At 46.8% G+C, this 17,618-nt stretch overlaps 4 protein-coding genes across 8 annotated transcripts; 1 reads left to right on the plus strand and 3 right to left on the minus strand.

Annotated features, from left to right (window-relative positions):
• LOC123105718 (calmodulin-binding protein 60 A) lies at positions 1–4,111 on the minus strand. 2 transcript variants are annotated; one of them, XM_044527838.1, is made up of 7 exons: positions 3,835–4,111; positions 3,665–3,740; positions 2,629–2,681; positions 2,049–2,530; positions 1,548–1,708; positions 1,007–1,210; positions 1–901 (listed from the first exon to the last, which is right to left on the minus strand). In XM_044527838.1, the coding sequence occupies exons 1-7, from the start codon at positions 3,963–3,965 to the stop codon at positions 305–307; spliced, it is 1,704 nt and encodes a 567-aa protein (XP_044383773.1). In that variant the 5' UTR covers positions 3,966–4,111; the 3' UTR covers positions 1–304. The 2 variants fall into 2 exon arrangements, with proteins under 2 accessions (XP_044383773.1, XP_044383772.1); XM_044527837.1 differs by having other exon boundaries at positions 2,049–2,533; positions 3,835–4,110.
• A 1,271-nt stretch (positions 4,112–5,382) lies between these two features.
• On the minus strand, positions 5,383–8,165 carry LOC123105719 (mitotic-spindle organizing protein 1B). Of its 4 annotated transcripts, none has more exons than XR_006450986.1 (4): positions 7,871–8,165; positions 7,060–7,435; positions 6,037–6,107; positions 5,383–5,648 (listed from the first exon to the last, which is right to left on the minus strand). XR_006450986.1 is itself a non-coding variant. In XM_044527839.1 (3 exons), the coding sequence occupies exon 2, from the start codon at positions 7,351–7,353 to the stop codon at positions 7,069–7,071; it is 285 nt and encodes a 94-aa protein (XP_044383774.1). In that variant the 5' UTR covers positions 7,354–7,435; positions 7,871–8,165; the 3' UTR covers positions 5,383–5,648; positions 7,060–7,068. The 4 variants fall into 4 exon arrangements, 2 of the variants coding, with proteins under 2 accessions (XP_044383774.1, XP_044383775.1); XR_006450985.1 differs by having other exon boundaries at positions 5,383–5,651; XM_044527839.1 differs by lacking the exon at positions 6,037–6,107.
• A 466-nt stretch (positions 8,166–8,631) lies between these two features.
• On the minus strand, positions 8,632–13,694 carry LOC123105720 (pentatricopeptide repeat-containing protein At1g74850, chloroplastic). Its single transcript, XM_044527841.1, has 5 exons — positions 12,116–13,694; positions 11,436–11,851; positions 10,315–10,629; positions 10,118–10,225; positions 8,632–9,604 (listed from the first exon to the last, which is right to left on the minus strand). The coding sequence occupies exons 1-5, from the start codon at positions 13,544–13,546 to the stop codon at positions 9,265–9,267; spliced, it is 2,610 nt and encodes an 869-aa protein (XP_044383776.1). The 5' UTR covers positions 13,547–13,694; the 3' UTR covers positions 8,632–9,264.
• A 40-nt stretch (positions 13,695–13,734) lies between these two features.
• Positions 13,735–16,215, plus strand: LOC123105721 (methyltransferase N6AMT1). Its single transcript, XM_044527842.1, has 3 exons — positions 13,735–13,918; positions 14,001–14,167; positions 15,143–16,215. The coding sequence occupies exons 2-3, from the start codon at positions 14,069–14,071 to the stop codon at positions 15,905–15,907; spliced, it is 864 nt and encodes a 287-aa protein (XP_044383777.1). The 5' UTR covers positions 13,735–13,918; positions 14,001–14,068; the 3' UTR covers positions 15,908–16,215.
• Positions 16,216–17,618: the final 1,403 nt, after the last annotated feature.

Genomic DNA, 17,618 nt, shown 5'->3' on the forward strand with positions numbered 1-17,618 from the left:
TAACACACCGATGATAGGCACCACCATTCATATTTACGGATTTATGTACTGTACAGAGCTTCATCTGATTATTTACAGGCGAACTCTTGCTGATAAAACGGCTCAAGACACCAGCAAAACAATCATCAGATTATTTACAGGTGTCACTCTCGCAGATAAAACGGCTTGAGAACACCAGCAAAACATGCGACCAAAAATAAAAGATCCAAAAGGTAACCAACCACTCATTTGTACATGCTTTCCTTTCGTCCACTTCTATATCTCACAATTTTTTAACTAATCAACCACAGGCAAATGGAAATCATCATTTCCCGGGTTTCTTCCTCTTCTGAGCGGCCATCCTCTTGGTGTAGAATATCCATCCTATAACATAGGACAATGTCCTCCATCCTCTATATGGCTTTGGCTTTGATATCGTCGCAATGAAGCCCTTCAGCGCAGCCCCAAGATCTTGTGAGTCAAAGGATACCGGGGGGTCTGGACCTGGACGGCAATAATAGTCCTCTTCGTTGAACGAGGCGTGACTGGTGCTCTCCTCAAAAACCAATGAATTCGAGAACTTGTCTAAAGCGAGTGATTCTTGAGGCTGTCCATGGCCACCAAGTGGGGGAAGCTCAGGCTGAAATCTATTTTCACTGCTCTCTACAACTCCCACCGCACAAGGATCCAAGGCACACAATGGTTCGACAGAGAAAATGTCGCCTGATGGTATGTCCAAGTGGCTTAAATCAAAATCATCAGCGGCAACTTGTGCAGGTAACTGGAAAAATTCGTTTTCACACAAAGATGAGGATCTCATATTGAGGAGCTGTGACGGATTCTCCAAAAGTGTTTCATTGTCGCAGGTCGAGACATTCTTCCAGTCTTCAAATGCTTGTTTAACAGCTGCATTTGCTTCAGCCTAGAAAGAACAAATGCTGTAAAGACCAGATGGTCTAGGTTGCAACTGGTAGAAGGGGAAACGAATTTGATCTAAAGAGCTTATACGACGAAGAAAAGTGAATACCTTCTCCTTTTCTGTCAGATCATCAACAGAAACAAACTTCTCAGATATTAACCCTCTCACTTCCCCTACAGCATTGAACACAACAGCAGTTTTGCTTGGGCTTTCTAGATAGTAAATATGCACCTTGTCACTGAGAATACATGTTGTTTTTGCATGCTCAATAGTAACCTCCCACATCTTAGTTGACATGCCAGTGCCCAATATCTGCACAATGTTAACATTAGAGTTGGTTAGGAAATCTACATATTTTCTGAGACACCACTATCATCTGCAACAACATGCCACACCTCATTTACACTACCATAGATAAAATGCAGTTGATCCATCCAAATGAGGAACTCCTACACATATATGCAGTTTGATGGTTCCAGTTTTTCTTAATTCAAAGATTTACAAAATAATGCTGTCAAACATGTTCGATATAAATATACATGTCAACCTTGGACAGAATGGACTAGTCATCAACAGCTTGTATAAACTCTACAAAGAATATAAAATACATAAGCAAATTCTGTAAACCTTGCAAAAGGGTGCATAGTACCTTCCGGAGCCTAGGAGCATCAAGATGCAATAAAGTGAGAAAATCTTTGACTGTAACTATCTTCTCCTTATTCAAACGCTTGTGAAAAGCTCCTTCCTTGCCGATCTTCTCCAGTCTCCAAACCTCATCTTCAAGAACTGGTGGGTGATGCTTCTTGTACACTGGGAAAGGGGAACAAAATATAACAAGTGAGGCATTTAAATTTGCCCAATTTGGTAGCATTTGAGACGATGATGCAATGACATAGGTCAATCATTAGCAGTAAGAGTAAGCTAAGTTGGTCTAAATCCTTGCATTGAGAAAGCAAATTTTTATTACGTGACTATGACTATCAAGGGCACTGTGTTCTAACAAATCTAGATTGCAGCAAGGAATTCATGTGCTTATATTTCTATGTGCAGTTGTCAATTTTAAGGACGCTGTGCCAAAATGATGAAACTTATCAAATGTGCAGGAAGGGGTGCAAGAAACAAATAACAATTGAAAGCAGCATCAACTCACATTCTCCACGATGATCCTTTACCACAAATGATTCAGTTTTTGCTTCCCGTACTCTTACGCCATTATAACAACCATCCTCAGTTCTTGCACCTAACCTGAACTTTCGGCTGCGTGTCCAGCTGGAGTTATCTGTGAATGCTACATCTCCCACTGTACCAATGCCTTTATCAAGGCCAACAAACACGTCTCCAGAAAGCAAGGGCCGTTTACCTTGTCTTTCTTTAACGATGTTATTATTGAACTCCTGAGCTGTCCAGTCATTGCCTTCTCCGTCCTCAAAGTCACCCTCTAGAACTACTATTTCAACCTTCAACCGGGACTCCGTACCCATCACTACAACTTCTCTGGTCAAAGTGTCGACTAGAGCAATACTTAAGGTACCCTCGCCTTCAACCTTGGAGCCAGTGAAAATTGGAAGAGAAAGCCTAGTCGTGAATTGGAGCTGCAGATTTTTCGATGTAGATGGAACAGTGTACGTGGGACTTCTAATGAAAAATGAACAAAAAAACAAGGTGGTTAGATGAAGCTGCATCAGTTTACGAACTTCAAAAATTGTCAAAGAAGTGTTCATATACTGTACCTTGTCATCATAGCGGCATGATTTGCGAGGGCCAACTCAATTTCTTCTTTAACCTAAAAATTTGACTCGAATTAAGCATCAAGATCACCACTGAATAACTTAAAACAAAAACATGGCTGAAAACAGCACTGACTAGGTCAAGCTTTATGATGCAAGCAACAGCCTTGACTGAAAATATTTAATATTATCTTTTGAAAATGAATGAGAAAATGTCCATTGGAATGAATGCTTCGTTGCTAGTTTCGCAGGGTTTCAATGGTTCTGAATGTAGAACAATACAATGGTAGAAAAACTAATTCAATACAGTGGCTTCCAAAATTGTGATTGAGATCTACTCTTGAACAAGAACCCCTTTTCCTAAAGTAATTAATACCTACAAGGTCATTGTGATCTCTTAGTAAAGATTTGTGAGTTACTAATAATTCCTTACTCTTCAAAACTAACACAAATACAGGACCAATACAAGATGGACTCCTGACAGCAGCAATGTTGATCAACAATTTAAGTAAGCTAAGTTTAATTCAGAAACCATGTCACCCAGCACATCATAATCGTAAGCCTAATGGAATGAATAGAAGATGCAGATTATAAAATTTTCTGGCACGGTTGAAGGAAATTGGGGGGGACAGCTTGCATAGACTCCTCACTACTCTGCAGATGAATGGCTGCAATGAAGAGCGTAGTCAAAAGTGCGATTTCAGATCTACTCAATACGAACCGCCTGGCCTAAATCAATACCTAAAGGTTCGTTGTAACCTCACGGTCCAAATTTGTGGGTCTGCGGAGTTTCTGATTCTACATATTCAAGACTAAACTAAGCGATGTAGAAAATGGATTCCTGACAGTTATACTGATCACCAATTGAAAAAAAAAACTAAGGTTAATTCAGATACCTAGGCCCAAGGAAATGAAAAGAAAGGAGACGCGGATTAGACGGAGCACAGCCTGCGAATTCGTCGTGATACGGCTGAAGGAAACGAGGATTGGGGACGGGGAAAACACGGGAACGAGGTGCACGAGACGGACGGCGGCTCACCACTCTCCGGATGAGGGGCTCGATCGACGAGAAGAGCTTCTCGATGCTGCTCTTCCGCATCACCTCCGTGATGACCCTGCAAACGAATCCAATCCAATCCAATCAGAGAAACCGAGGTGGAGATTCCGATCGAGGCCGCCAGGAAAAGGGACAGGGGACGGGACGCTTACTCGCGGAGGGCGGGGACCCGCTGCCGCTTGGGCTCAGCGGGGGAGGAGCTCCCGCCGGACTCGGCCGGGCCTCCGCCGCAGCCCCCCCACCGCGGCCGCTCGCCCTCCTCCGGCTGCCGCTTCTGCGACATCTGATCTCCGATCGCCGCCGCCGGTCGCAACCTAACCCTGCGCCGCGCCGCCCGCACGGGAACTGGTTCGGTCAGATGGCCACGGTGCACGGACGGGACGGACGGTGGGTTTGGTTCGGTTGGAGCCGCATAGGAAATGGCCTCAAATTGCGGGGTGACTCGGCCCACAGGGCCGGAAAAGGCAGGCTACAGACAGACCGACCCGGCCTACCCACCCTACCGGCCCGAAGCGCATTTTCGGCGTCGGATCCTTTTCTTCCGGCTCGGCCACTTGTCCCGTCCGTCCGATCGACCGAGACATGGGCACTGTTTGGCAAATTCCGGTGCCAAACATGAGGCAACTCATACACTTCTCTCCCTCAAAAACAAAAAAAAAAAACTCATACACTTCTCCAGCACACACAGTACTTTTCTATGTTTTGAGTTGACACAGTACTTTTTGAGGGTGGCACATACAGCACTTGGCAAAACGGGAAAAGGCGCATACGGCAATAGCAGACATGTTTGGTTGCATTCCACACTTGGCAACGCTTTTGCGTCCATGCCACAGTTTGTGGTGGCTTAATTGGTCGCCGCACTTATGACAAAAGGCGATCTAGCGACCGAGTCTTTGATAAGATGGGGTAAGCAACTAAGAAGACGTGGCTACGACAAAACACTTGTACACCGGCTTACCCGCGCGCCTAACACTCGGTTAAGGCCGCGCTTGGGATGGTTGTGGTTTAATAAGGAGGTGTTTAATTTAGAGTTGTATATCGGACCGGCCACTGAGGAAATTCCGATCGGAAATGAAACGACGGGACAAGATGTGTGTTTCTTACGAGGGTGTTTAAAAGGAAAACGATAATCCAAACAGGGCTCAAGTGTGGCTACAAACCAAACATTTGTCCGTAGCCCTGATTAGGAAATGTGGCGCGTCACAGGTTTGTCCAATGTCCAATTATCAACCTGATAGGGTTAAAGTTTGTCTAATAACCAATTATATCAACCTAACAGGATTTTTATTTCTCTTCTTCTGATAATAATAATAATAATAATGGATAATATATAAGTGCATCGCTGAGATGCAGAATACACCGTTGCAGGTACGGGTGAACTAAGCAGCAGTAGAAAGAGTTTCCTCCATGTGCATGACAAGATGGCGCTAGTGTCATCAGTACATATCATGTCTGAAGACGAGTGAAGAAAACCGAGAGCAATTGCTGAAGATGAGCAGGAGTAAATTTGTATCGTGGATTCTCAGCCTCAGCAAGAGATGTCATCATTTTTCATAGCTTTTTGACTGTTATCCCGAATACGAGAGCTCGATTCATGGCCACCAGGCCATGACGTGTTCCTTTCAGATAAGCATGACACCATCGTCAACGAGAGGATAATCGACAGAACACCAGATGTCCAGCTGATGCATACAGCGATGGGAATATAAGAAGACTATGAATGAAGGGGCAGTGGCAGTGGCCATCATGATTAGTACAGTAGTGTCCAAGTCAAGCAAAGAAAGATGCCAATTTACAGGAACTCAATGAGCGACAACTTTTTCTGGTGGAAACAACATCACAAGTGCATCGCAGAGCAAGATTTGCTTCCTCCTGACCAAAGCTAATCCGTCTCTTCCAGCAAGCCAAGTATCAGATTTGGTCCGACTTCAAATCAAGAACTTCAGTTGCGTCCAGTTTTCGGTACCTGCTGAATGAATGAAGGTGATGTTTAGAATGTTGTAAAGAGAAAGAGGTGGTACCTCTAGTGGTTGCACACTGATTGAAATTTCGGACATGGGAGAATTTTTCTTAGCATAATAAAGTTTGGTTGCATCATGGTTGTATGCTTCAAATCACCTTGGGAGATATCAACTTCTAAACTATATACTAGTACATTTTTTTTGTTCTTGAAAATACAACTTAATTGGATACAAGGCTACTGCTTGACTATTAGATTTATACAACATCAGGAAACAAGATGAAAAATACGATGGGCAGGCCAACTTGAATACACCACCAGTGAGAAGCATGTGTTGGATTTGTAAAGCATTTCCTCCTTAAATCCCAGAGTGATAGAGAAAACAATAACTTACTAAAGGGTGAAGTCGAATGATGTCCTTGAATATGATGTATCCAGCAGTTGTTGGAACATCCGTGCATGTACCTCAACCAAACCAATGACAGAGAAGAGCTACTAATTAGGATGCCTCTAGTCTAGAACAAAGAACATTGACATAACAACCACTCTGCTCATGAGCACGCTCCCTTGTAGTTAAAATGTCGAACTCACAATTCTACGATGGGCAGGCCAGCCCGCAAACACTATTTGGGAGGAGCATAGGCAGACTTTGTAGAGTATTCAAAATCTCACAATAATGATGCAACCAAACCTTACAACCATTGGTGAGGAGCATAGGCAGGCTAACTGTGTAAAGTATTTCCATTTGCTTCCACCTTTGTTCAAGGACAATGAGCTAACTTGGTGATCATTTTACTACTGTATAAACATTAGTGATAAAGAAAATAATAACACAATGAAAGGTGAGTTCAAATGCTCAGTCCTTGAATATGATGAATCTAGCAATGATTGAAACATGTGTGTAGACACCTCAGCCAAACGAATGATAAAGAATAGCTACTAATTGGGATGCCTCCAAAACAAGGAACATTGACATAACAACAATTCTACTCATGGGAATGATTCCAGTCACTTAAACGTGGAATTCATATTTATACAGGTGACCCAAATAAGTAGACCGTATTTCAAATTCGTCTCTGCAATCTTGCATTGGTGTCATAACGATATGGATAACTCCAACGAATCAATCCATGTGCAAGAATGTGGATAACAGAATTTGACACAGACTCCATTGCATTATCAATCTTGAGGATACAAACCAGGAAGCAATTTCAGCCAACAGAAGAGAAAATCATTTGCTAGAGCGTGACAGAGTTTGACACAGACCCCCCTTGCATTACCAATCTCGATTCTCGAGAATACAAATCAGGAACCAGTTTCAGCATACAGCATGGAAGGCCTACGTGCACACACACAACGCCATCAAGTGACAAGCGGTGTCATCTGGGAGGAAAAAGAAGGAGTCGAGGGCACGAACCCTAGTAGCCTAGAGCTGGCGAAAGCCGGAGGGGAACAACGAGGGGGTGGCCGGGGCCGCTGTGGTGTTGGAGGCGGGTGCGGTGGCGGCGGCAGACGGCGGAGCGGCGGAGGAGAGCTCGCGGACGAGGGCGGCGAGGGCCTCCGGGTTGGCGCCGCGGTCGCAGAGCGCCATGAGCAGCGAGAGGGTGTGGCGGTCGAGGCCGGTGTCCAGGATCTGGGACATCTGGAACGCCAGCTCCAGCGACTCCTTGGCCTGCCTCGCGGCACCCCCCGCCGACTCCTCCATTCCCATCTCACGGGGGCGCGGTCGCCGTCGGCTTCCCCTTCCGCTCTCCGCTAGCCAGATCTAGGAATTTAAAACAGGTGGACTCTACCTACAAAAAAAAAACGACAACAAATACAACATGTGAACGTTCTAATTAGTACTCCCTCCGTCCCATAATGTAATGTAAGACGCTTTTTAACGCTACATTAGTGTCAAAAAGCGTTTTGCATTATGAGACGGAAAGAGTATTTACCAACAGCACGCAGATATACATTGATATGGTTTTACAAACACACCAAAATTCCCAACTAAGTCTCAGTTTTGCATAAAAAGAAGCCTACACAGTACATATACCAATTCTTCAACAATTCCACAAGAAAAAAATTCGACAATTCTTCAACAATTCTATGAGAAAAAAAACATTCTAATCTGTGAATCCCTGCATGAGTATCAATCATAACTGAACAAACAGAAAATGAATCAATCAACATAGGGTTTGAATCAAAAACTGGGAAAATTGGGGAATGTTGATAGATAGCCGTACCTGTGAATTTGCGTTTAGTCGTGGGACGGTGGGAGGGCTGGCCGGTAGCTGGTGGCTGCTGATGTAGTGCAGGGCGGGGTGCACGCCTGCACACCGCCGACCGCCGCAGACAGGACTGGGCGGCTAGGTGCGGTGAAGCAGCGCGTGGGGAATGGCGCGGCGGGGGCACGGAGACAAGGGGGACTCGGCGACGGCGAGTGGTCGGCGAGGCACGGACCCCGGAGGCAGGCGAGAGGCGGGTGGCGGCGAGTTCAGACCGGGGAAGCCGGAGAGGGGAGCAGGACGGCAGCAACCATGGGGGCGGGGACGGGGCTCCGGGAACATAGGCAGCCTGCTGGGCTTAATTTTTTCGTCCAGCCCATCTCCTCTTTAAGGCTGTATGGGCCGCAGCCCACCCTGTGAAACAACGAACCCTAAAAAAAAGGCCCTGTTTCAGCGAGGAAATCGCAAGGATGGTCCCACAACATGCCAGTGACACACATTTTCTAAAAAAAAGTGCCAGGGACAAACGCTCACCTAAACTTCATCGCCCCAAAAAGACATAACTTCATCGTTTCTAACTTTTTTAGGGGATTCATCATTTTTAATTCACACATGTGACATGACACGACTGCCAAATATTCCATCAACCTTCCTTCACATGTACTCCCTCCGTTCGGAATTACTTGTCGCAGAAATGGATGTATCTAGACGTATTTTAGTTCTAGATACATGCATTTCCGAGACAAGTAATTCCGAACGGAGGGAGTAATCCACAGATAGAATGCAAGAATTTGAACTAGGTGCTTTGCATTTTTTTCTACCAAAATTGTCTAAATAAACATGTATTACAAGATGTTTAAACTTTTAAACACCGGCACTCCAGCAGCTTACATACAACAATTATCATGCAGTTCTACAAACTCCTAGCGTCTACCTCTGCCAGAAATGTTTCGCTGAGACTCACCAGGAGGATGAGGCTGCTGCCATGTTTTACAGTGTGGCATCGTTGCCCCAGGTGAAACCAAAAATAAGTTCATGCTTGCCATATCAAAAGCACGAGATGGCGATACAGAGAAAGTGAGCCAACTATTTCTAGAAACAAACATGCGTAGCCTGGTCCTACCTACAGAGCGCTAAATCCTGAGATGAACCTGAATTCCGGCACTGTCCAAGGTGACAGGAGCTCTTGCAAGTACAGCTGTTCTGGGCAAGATGCGCAAAATTCTCAGCAGCAGCACCCACCGGGTATCACTGAAGCAAGGAAGCCGCTGCAAAAGCATGGTGTGGTCGTCCTTGTCGCGCGGCGTGAAGATGAACAGACTGAATGCCCAAACCCCAAAACTGCTACTCTGCACTTCGTCTTCCCCTGTTCGGCCAGATAATAAATACCATATCTCTGCAACCCTGAGAGCTCACAGCGCGAGGAGTTCCGACTCCTTTTCTTCTTCTACCAACGATTCAGCGGTGGAATGGGCCGAGCCGTTCTCAACCTGGGGCTCCCGGGTGTATACCTTCGAGCCAGGAGATGGCAGACGGGAGTCCGTCATGTGGACGAAGCCAGGCACAGCCGCGCCGTTCGAGGAATCTATGGCCGCCTGCAGCTTTTTCAACTGGGACTTCAGGCATATGACTCGCCCCTTGTTCCATTTTGGGTAATGGAACGATGCAGACAGCGTGTCATTGAGAAAGGAGTACACAACTTTTGAGATCGGCAGTCCTCTTGTGACCGTGCTTTTCTCCATTTCCCCCCTCCTAGTAGTAAAAAAAACTGTCAGACCAAAGTAGGACAAGAGAAAAATATAGTTAACAAAGGTCAATTGTTTCAGTGAAAATTCAACCATGGGCATGATGATCTATAACGATATCGAATGATTCCCCTTACAAAGGGACTTTGCTCTGCAGAAATGATGTACTTATAATCTACTGAAGCAGCTTAAAATCAACTTCTATTTTTTGCAAACTTTTTCTTCTACAAGTGATTCCATTCTGTGGAATATATTTATGATTCTCTTTTTTTTTCTGTGGCCCTCCATTCAAGTAGAACTAGCACTGCACTGCTTCCTAGGAAAATGACAGGAGCATTGCGCATTCAATTAAGAAGGCATGGTCACAGCAGCTTAAGATTAACTTCCCTTTTTTGAGCAGAACACATCGATCAAAATAAACCAATTCCACAGAAATTAGAGAATAAAGAATAAAGATGCCATAACATAGAAACAGAATATGATAATAGGAAAGGAACATCGATTTAGGTTGAAAGCTTACAATACAACAACAGAGGCCAGTTGGGGAAGATCTTTCTCTCTTTTTAGTCTGGTGTAAAGTTTATTGAGCCATACTGACACAGCCACTAATGCCCCACCAACTGACATCCTGAAATGTAAACAAACCTAGTAAAGGCTGATGACAAATATAAAAATGGACCAGTTAATGGAAAGATGGCAATTAGAAAATTACATTACCTATGTACATCTAGAGACCAGACCAGCTTGGTGTCACGGGATAATTCAGGGAAGAGCCCATAACTTACTGCATGATCTAGAACCCTTGCAGCCCGAGCTTTTTGGCCAAACCACCAAAGTGCATCAAGGAGAGCATTAAAAAATCGTAAACTGTAGTCACATCCTTCCAAGTTACTGCTGTCAAGGACGTATTCAACCATTTGCCAATTGGAGCTATCATCGTACTCCCCTTTTATCATGGAAGCAATGACTTGATGTGTATTACTAGCACGATTTGCTTTCATTTCTTCCAGCAGATCATAAGCATCGGCCCACCTGAAAACATAAATCGATTACGGTGCAGTAATATCACATTAGAAGCATTTTAAGAAAAACTGTAAGCTGAAAAAAACTAAAGAAAAGATAAATCTCAGGTCAATTCTGGCTATATATTGTCGATTTAAGTTGCAACAATCACAAGTATGCCTGCATCGAATCATTTTACTTCTGGCTATGTATTATGTCAATGTTGCCTGTATGATGCAGGTCATACCAAGGTCAGTAGACTCAAACAATTTAAGCATGATAAATACCAGAAATAGCACACACAAGGAAACGGGGCAGAAATCCCAGCCCAAATCATTATGGAAACGCAAGGGCATGATCACATAATAACTGTGGAATCAAACCCATCAAAGACCATAGTTAAAACATGTGGTTTCTAGAAGTTAAACCAATACATTAAAGAACTATACAACTTCTGAAAATGCAAGTAAGAATGTAAAAAATCCAAGCAACAAACCCTAGTACAGAATGACATGCATATGCCATATCAATCCAACTGAAAGATTCGATTACAATCTTTTATATATGACCGGCAGCTCTAACTGAAGGTCCAGAGTTTGTAAATGTCTTGTCCTATTGCCCAGTGAGCTAGTCTGCTTGTTTAGAGGCAGTAAGTTGATGGTCAGCTTTGTGATTTATCTAACTGAAGATCCAAAGTTTGTACTTCTTTTAATGGAAATAGTAAAGCATGATTGGCACAGATTTCATTTCAGTGTTTGCATTTGAACAGTTAGCAATATTCAGGAGCACAGAAGTTTGACATATTGTAAAAGGCGAAAGTTCTGTTTGACCAATACCTGTCGTTCCTTGCATATAGTGACAACATCATGCAATAAGCAATAATGCTAGGCACAGTCATTTTGGATCTGATCTCTTCAAACTGCTCTTTGCTCTCATCTATAACACCTGCTATGCAGTAGGCATTGAGTACCCCCTCAAGGGAGCGTTCATCAGGGTTAAACCTAGACTTGCGCATCTCCATGTATGCCTTCACTGCATCATCCAACTGTGAACCCTGGCAGTATGCTTCGATGAGGGCATCATACGAATCTTTGCTTTTCTGAATGCCAGCACTGTTGGTCATCCGAGAAAAGACGGACTCAGCCTCCCGGAAGAGCCCGCCCTTGGCAAACACATTTGCAAGAGAATTATAGGTCTCTATGGTTGGCAAGCTACCGATTTCAGTCATCATGTTGAATGCTACATAGGCCTCCTGGATAGAGGATCAATGAAATATTAGATTTGCATCACAAAAGGGTTATCTTAAGACTGACTCATACTCCCTCCGTTCCTAAATATAAGTCTTCGTAGAGATTCCACTATGGACTACATACGGAGCAAAATGAGTGAATCTACACTTTAAAATATGTCTATATACATCCGTATGTAGTTTGTAGTGGAATCTCTAAAAAGACTTGTACTGTATTTAGGAACGGAGGGAGTATATTATAAAGCAGTATTTGGTTCGTAGGCTGACCTCATACATAGCTGCATGACCAAGGGCTTCAATTAGGCCAGTGTAGGCCTTTGCAGTAGGCACCATTCCTTCTTTGGTTATGTAGTCAAGAACTTCTCTTGCATCCTCATGGAGACCACCCTGACCACACGCAGCCAAGACACCTTCACAGGTCTCCATGTCAGGTTCTATCCCTGTGCGAAGCATATCGTGAAAGAGCTCCACCACCTCCTTGAAAAACCCGCCATCGCCGAATACATTGAAGAGCACATTGTAGGTGGCCGTGTCTGGAGGTACAGCCGTTCTCATCTCACGGAAGAGCTCACGCACGCCATCAAACCTCCCCTGTTTTCCATACTGATCGAGCAGGACACGGTATGTCGCAGCCGTGGGCGCACAGCCATCAGCCTGCATCTGCCGTAGCACGGCCACAGCTTCAGCGGTGGCACCAATCCGGGTGTGAGCCTCCATGAGCCCGAGATACGCGGAGGGGTCCGGTGTGTGCCCTGTGTCGGCCATCTCACGGAACAGCTCGGCGACACGGGAGAGGTCACAGGCATTGGCAAAGGCATCCACAATGTAACGGTAGGACGCGGTGTCCGGCATAATGCCAGCCTCGAGCATGGTGCGCAGCAGCATCTCGGACTGGTCGCTGAGGGAGCGCACGGCGGCGGCGGCGAGGAGCGTGTTGTAGGTGGTGAGGTCGGGGCGCACGGCCGGGGAGGGGTCGTGGCGCATCTCGGCGAAGAGGCCGAGGAGCATGTCGAAGGGGACGGGCGGGTCAGCGGCGCGGGCGCAGGCGGCGAGCACGGTGTTGTAGGTGGCGGCGGTGGGGGCCACGCCCTGGGCCTTCATCTGGTCGAGCAGGGCGCGGGCGTCCTCGTGGAGCGCGTTGCGGGCGTAGGCGGCGATGAGGGAGGTGTAGGAGAGCGCGGTGCGGGCGTCGGCGGGGAAGTCCTGGAAGACCTCGAGGCACTTGTCGAGGAGGGCGGGGCCCTGGCGGCCGAGCACGCCGATGACGATGGCGTGGATGTGCTCGTCGGGGCGGCACCAGGACTGGCGCTGCATGTACTTGAAGAGGCGCACGGAGCGCTGCCAGTCGCCGCGGCGGGAGAACTCGCGGTACACCGCCGCGAAGTCCTGCAGCGTGAGCCGGTGCTTGGCCGTCTCGAGGCAGCGCGCGATGGAGCCCCGCGGCGCCAGGTTGCTCAGCCGGTCGATCAGCGAGTCCACCTCGTACGAGTACCTGCCCCGCTCCCCCGCCCCCGCCGGCGGGGCCGCCTCCTCCTTGGGCGTGGTCGTCAGCTGGCCCCGCGCCCGCGCCAGCACCGCCAGCCTGCCCCCGACGCGGCTCCTGGGGCGGCACCAGCTCCTGGCGGCGGCCGGGCGGAGCGGGTGGTCGCAGTGGTAGGACGAGGAGGAGGCGACGGTGGTGGTGGAGACGAGCGCCATGCTTGGAGCATGCGGCGGCGGCGGCGGCCGGCGAGGGGGAGTGGGGGTTTTGGATTTCACCACTGGGGAGAGATTTTTCCGCTCGCTGCCGAAGTGGATAGACTCCACTCAGCTTGGGACTCGGGAGGAGGAAGAGAGTCCGACCCGTAACAGGCTAAGCCTAACCCGTTCCGTTCCCCACGAGGCCTGGACCAGAAGTCCAGAACAGAAATCCAAAACAGCAGCATGGCGGCCGCCCCCCTCCCTCCCCCGCCCAACGCCGCCGCCCTCCCGCACTAGACTCCGCCGCCGCCGCCGCCGCCGCCCCACGCTAGATCCGCGCCGTCCTCCCACCGCTGCGCCCTCCGGCCCTAGCGCTGCTCCTCCGGGCAGGTTCGGTTCCCCCCACCCCCTATTGCGTTTCGGAGGTTTCCAGATACGTTTCTGATCGCGCGATTCCGTGCTCGCGCTGCAGGGGCCGGCGGTCTTGATCCTGCCGCGGGGGCAGTCCTCCTCGTCTGTCGCGGGTCTGGTTGGTGCTCCATGTCGGCGGGCGACGGCGCGGCGGTGTCGGCCGTGGAGGGGAAGCTCGCGGAGCTCTCCGCCAGCTGCGACCTCAGGACCCTCCCCAAGAGGGGCAAGGTCAGCCCGCTCTCCCCACCCTCCCGCCTTGCTTTATTTGCCTTAGATGATTAGATCAGGACATCCTCTTCTCGATCGATGGATACTGAGTAATCCCGTAGGCGGCCGTCCAACCGTCGATCACATCAAACCCCGTGAGCTTGAATGCGGTTTCAGAATCATCTGCGGGTTCCTCTTTAAGAATACGAGGAGATTGGATGGTACTTCCGTCCTGTCTTGTGCTGTGGAATCTGGTTTGCTCTAGGAATATTTGTTAAATCCAGCAAGCCCTTTTTGCTGCTATGGCTAAAAAAAGATAATGTTAGATAACAAGTGGGTTTTGTTCTAGTACTCCTCAAAAGCACATCAGATAGTTTGCCTTGTTGTGATAGCCTACCTAAGTCCAGCTGCAACTGTTTCTTCACAACATCACACTTACCTTATCTGTACCCTTACCATAGCTGACCCTGATACTGACCCCATTGCCAATGAGTTGTACTGGAACTATCAAATGTTTCTCTTCTTGGTTTTCAGTCTACTTCGTTCCTTGTTCGTGTAGCGTCACCTATGTCTTATCATGTTTGCTTCCCCTCTCATCAATCTGGACTTGCCAATGAAATTTCTCTACCAAATTTATTTATTGTGCCATAGTGGAGGGATGTGTGGATTTATCGCAGGGGAACAAATATTGTCCTGAAGATATTCGAAATATGAGTTGTTAATTTTGGATGAGCATGGGGTTATTATGATAGAGTGAACATGAAGTACATCCCAAGGCGGCTCTTCAGTTTAAGGCAATAAAATATATTTCTTGATAAATAGGCCTTAAAGTAAGGCATCCCTCTACAAAAGATGTATTTTGTACTTTTTCTGTCATAGAGTTCTCCCCATTCTTCTAATTTTGAAAAGATTTTAAATTAAAGTACATACCAATATTTCTTTCAGATAATGTGTTGGCTAGGAGTATTTGATGCTAATTTTGCTTTTTTTTTTCAGTCTGCATCAGCAAGGACATTGAACACTGCCCAGATTCAGCTTGTCGCAAGCCATCCGGAAGTTTATGAACCATGTGATGATTCCTTTGCCCTTGTTGATGCGCTGCTCTCTGACAAAGCTCAACTTCTGACGCTACAGCCGAGTTTATGCATGGAAGTAGGATGTGGCAGTGGCTATGTCATCACTTCTCTAGCCATCATGCTCAGGCAATTAGGCTCTGGAACCCAGTACCTAGCAACAGACATCAACCAACATGCCGTGGAGACAACTCAAGCAACACTTGAAGCCCATGGTGTTCATGCAGATGTTATTGCTACTGATATCGTGTCAGGACTTGAGAAACGTCTGGCTGGCATGGTTGATGTGGTTGTTGTGAACCCTCCTTATGTGCCAACACCAGAGGAAGAAATCGGGATGAAGGGCATTGCTTCATCTTGGGCTGGAGGGTTGAATGGGCGCCAAGTGATCGATCGGATTCTCCCTGCGGTGCGTGAGCTGCTGTCAGAAAAAGGGTGTCTCTACATGATTGCCCTTGAAGATAATGATCCTTTGGGCATATGCCATTTGATGAACGAGAAGGGGTTCGCGTCACGTGTTCTGTTGAAGAGGTGTACTGACGAGGAGAGCCTTTATGTTCTTAAGTTCTGGCAAGATGCTGCTGCTGGCGCAAATGCTTCTCAGTCCGGTAGATCTCCACGCGCCGAGTCGTGGCTTTCACAGTTGCCTTTCAAATCCTTTTGGCATAAGAACGCTGGCAGTTCTTGACCTCATCAGTTTGGACCCTCCTATCATGAAATATATCAAAGCAAGGAAACCTTTGCGAAATTTGGCGGTAATGTGTAAAAGTGTCTGAATGAGGTGTTACTGTGGAGTTCAGACCTGCCTGTCCTCTGAGAACACAAACCAGACTGACATGGTGAACTTAGCTATATGATCCAATGAGCAACCCAACCTATCGTAGTTGAAACATACCATACTTTCTCTTGTCGGTAAAACAGCTGTCTTATTATGTTGGCACCATGCGTGTTAGTGTGTATATGTGCTATGATGAATGAATCTGTTGCCTTCGTGAATGTGTCATATGCTGTTAAATTGCGACTTTGTCTTGCAGAGAGAAGTTCAGCGCAACTTCTGGATCTGTGCAATGTTAGCTACGTTCAAAAAAATTTGATGTCTGTTTAGCAGTATGATGGTATGCTTGCTCCTATATACCCAGGAAGATGCATCTGGGTTTGTTCTCTGGTCGCGTCATTTGTTTTGATAGATATGTTTGAGGTAATTGGTGGTGAATTTTATGAGCTTGGATCGGATGCACTGTCGTGTCTACATGCAGCTTCGAACAGATGTAGTGGACTTGGAGGAGTTAAATCTGCCATGAGCTTTCCTCTTGCGAGTGAGTACACTACTAATTTTTGAACAGATCATATTTACTAAACCTGATCGATCACAGAAACTTCAGCAAGGAGTAAATGTCTAGAGTTACAACAAAATGGTTGTTCAAGAAGATTTATATTCTTCCATAGCCGGTAGAAAACAAAACAAATTATGCAAGAGATCAAGTTAATTTTAGCAGAGTTGGATCCTCTCTTGTTTATAATATAATATAATACGAAAAGTCTAACGCCCATACGTGTGGGCGTTCCCCAACTCGTCCACATGCCTGGATCGTCGTCCAGTGCCTTTTGCACGAATCTTGGCACGAAAAAGGTTGATTTTTTGTGCCACGTAGGATGGGGCTGGTGTGTGGGCGTTGGAAAGTTTGCCCACACGCCCGCACCACGCTGTTTGCCAGCTGCGTTGTGTGGGCGAACTAGTTTCTGCCCACACAGCCACCACTTAGGTCATGTGCGTGTGGGCGAACTGTTTTTCGCCCACACGACACTCCTATGTTGTGGACGGCAACTGCAGTTACGCGAACGTGCAACTCGGTACACACACACGGCAACTGTGATTCTCTGCTACACGGCAACTGCAGTTACGCGAACGTGGCAACTCGGTACACACACATGGCAAATGTGATTCTTTGCTACACGGCAACTGCAGCTGCGCGTACGTGGCAACCAGATAAACACATATGGCAACTGTGATTAATAATACATGTCAACTATGGTTGGACCACACGTGGCAACTAGGTAAACACACATGGCAACTACTGTTTTGACCATATGTGGCAAGTAGTTAATCACACACGGCAACTACGGTTTGATTACACGCGGCAACTACCATAAATTAGACATGGCAACTATAATTAACCAAAACAGATAGAGTTGCCATGCTTTTACAACTACACTTGCCATCCCAGATAATTACATCTGCCAACCAGGATGGCAACTAAATAGTCATCCCGTGAGGTACCTAACGTAGCTGCGTCAGGACGTGTGGGCATTTTTGCTTCGTGCCACACGCACGGGATGAAGATGAGTAGTACTTGTTGGGCGTGTGGCACGAAGTAGCCGCGCCCACACGTGTGGGCAAT

The sequence above is a fragment of the Triticum aestivum genome, chromosome 5A (genome assembly GCF_018294505.1).
Source record: "Triticum aestivum cultivar Chinese Spring chromosome 5A, IWGSC CS RefSeq v2.1, whole genome shotgun sequence".
NCBI classification, from domain to species: domain Eukaryota; kingdom Viridiplantae; phylum Streptophyta; class Magnoliopsida; order Poales; family Poaceae; genus Triticum; species Triticum aestivum.

Excerpts from the sequence above, each read along its gene's own strand:
- LOC123105721 (XM_044527842.1), top strand. The coding sequence starts at position 14,069 with ATGTCGGCGGGCGACGGCGCGGCGGTGTCGGCCGTGGAGGGGAAGCTC. Across the intron at positions 14,168-15,142 it reads CCCTCCCCAAGAGGGGCAAG|TCTGCATCAGCAAGGACATT; the intron begins GTCAGCCCGCTC and ends TTTTTTTTTCAG.
- LOC123105720 (XM_044527841.1), bottom strand. The coding sequence starts at position 13,546 with ATGGCGCTCGTCTCCACCACCACCGTCGCCTCCTCCTCGTCCTACCAC. Across the intron at positions 10,630-11,435 it reads CTATATGCAAGGAACGACAG|GTGGGCCGATGCTTATGATC; the intron begins GTATTGGTCAAA and ends TTATGTTTTCAG. Across the intron at positions 10,226-10,314 it reads TGGTCTCTAGATGTACATAG|GATGTCAGTTGGTGGGGCAT; the intron begins GTAATGTAATTT and ends TTTACATTTCAG.
- LOC123105719 (XM_044527839.1), bottom strand. The coding sequence starts at position 7,353 with ATGGGAATGGAGGAGTCGGCGGGGGGTGCCGCGAGGCAGGCCAAGGAG.
- LOC123105718 (XM_044527837.1), bottom strand. The coding sequence starts at position 3,965 with ATGTCGCAGAAGCGGCAGCCGGAGGAGGGCGAGCGGCCGCGGTGGGGG. Across the intron at positions 1,211-1,547 it reads ATGCTCCTAGGCTCCGGAAG|ATATTGGGCACTGGCATGTC; the intron begins GTACTATGCACC and ends AACATTGTGCAG. Across the intron at positions 902-1,006 it reads ATCTGACAGAAAAGGAGAAG|GCTGAAGCAAATGCAGCTGT; the intron begins GTATTCACTTTT and ends TGTTCTTTCTAG.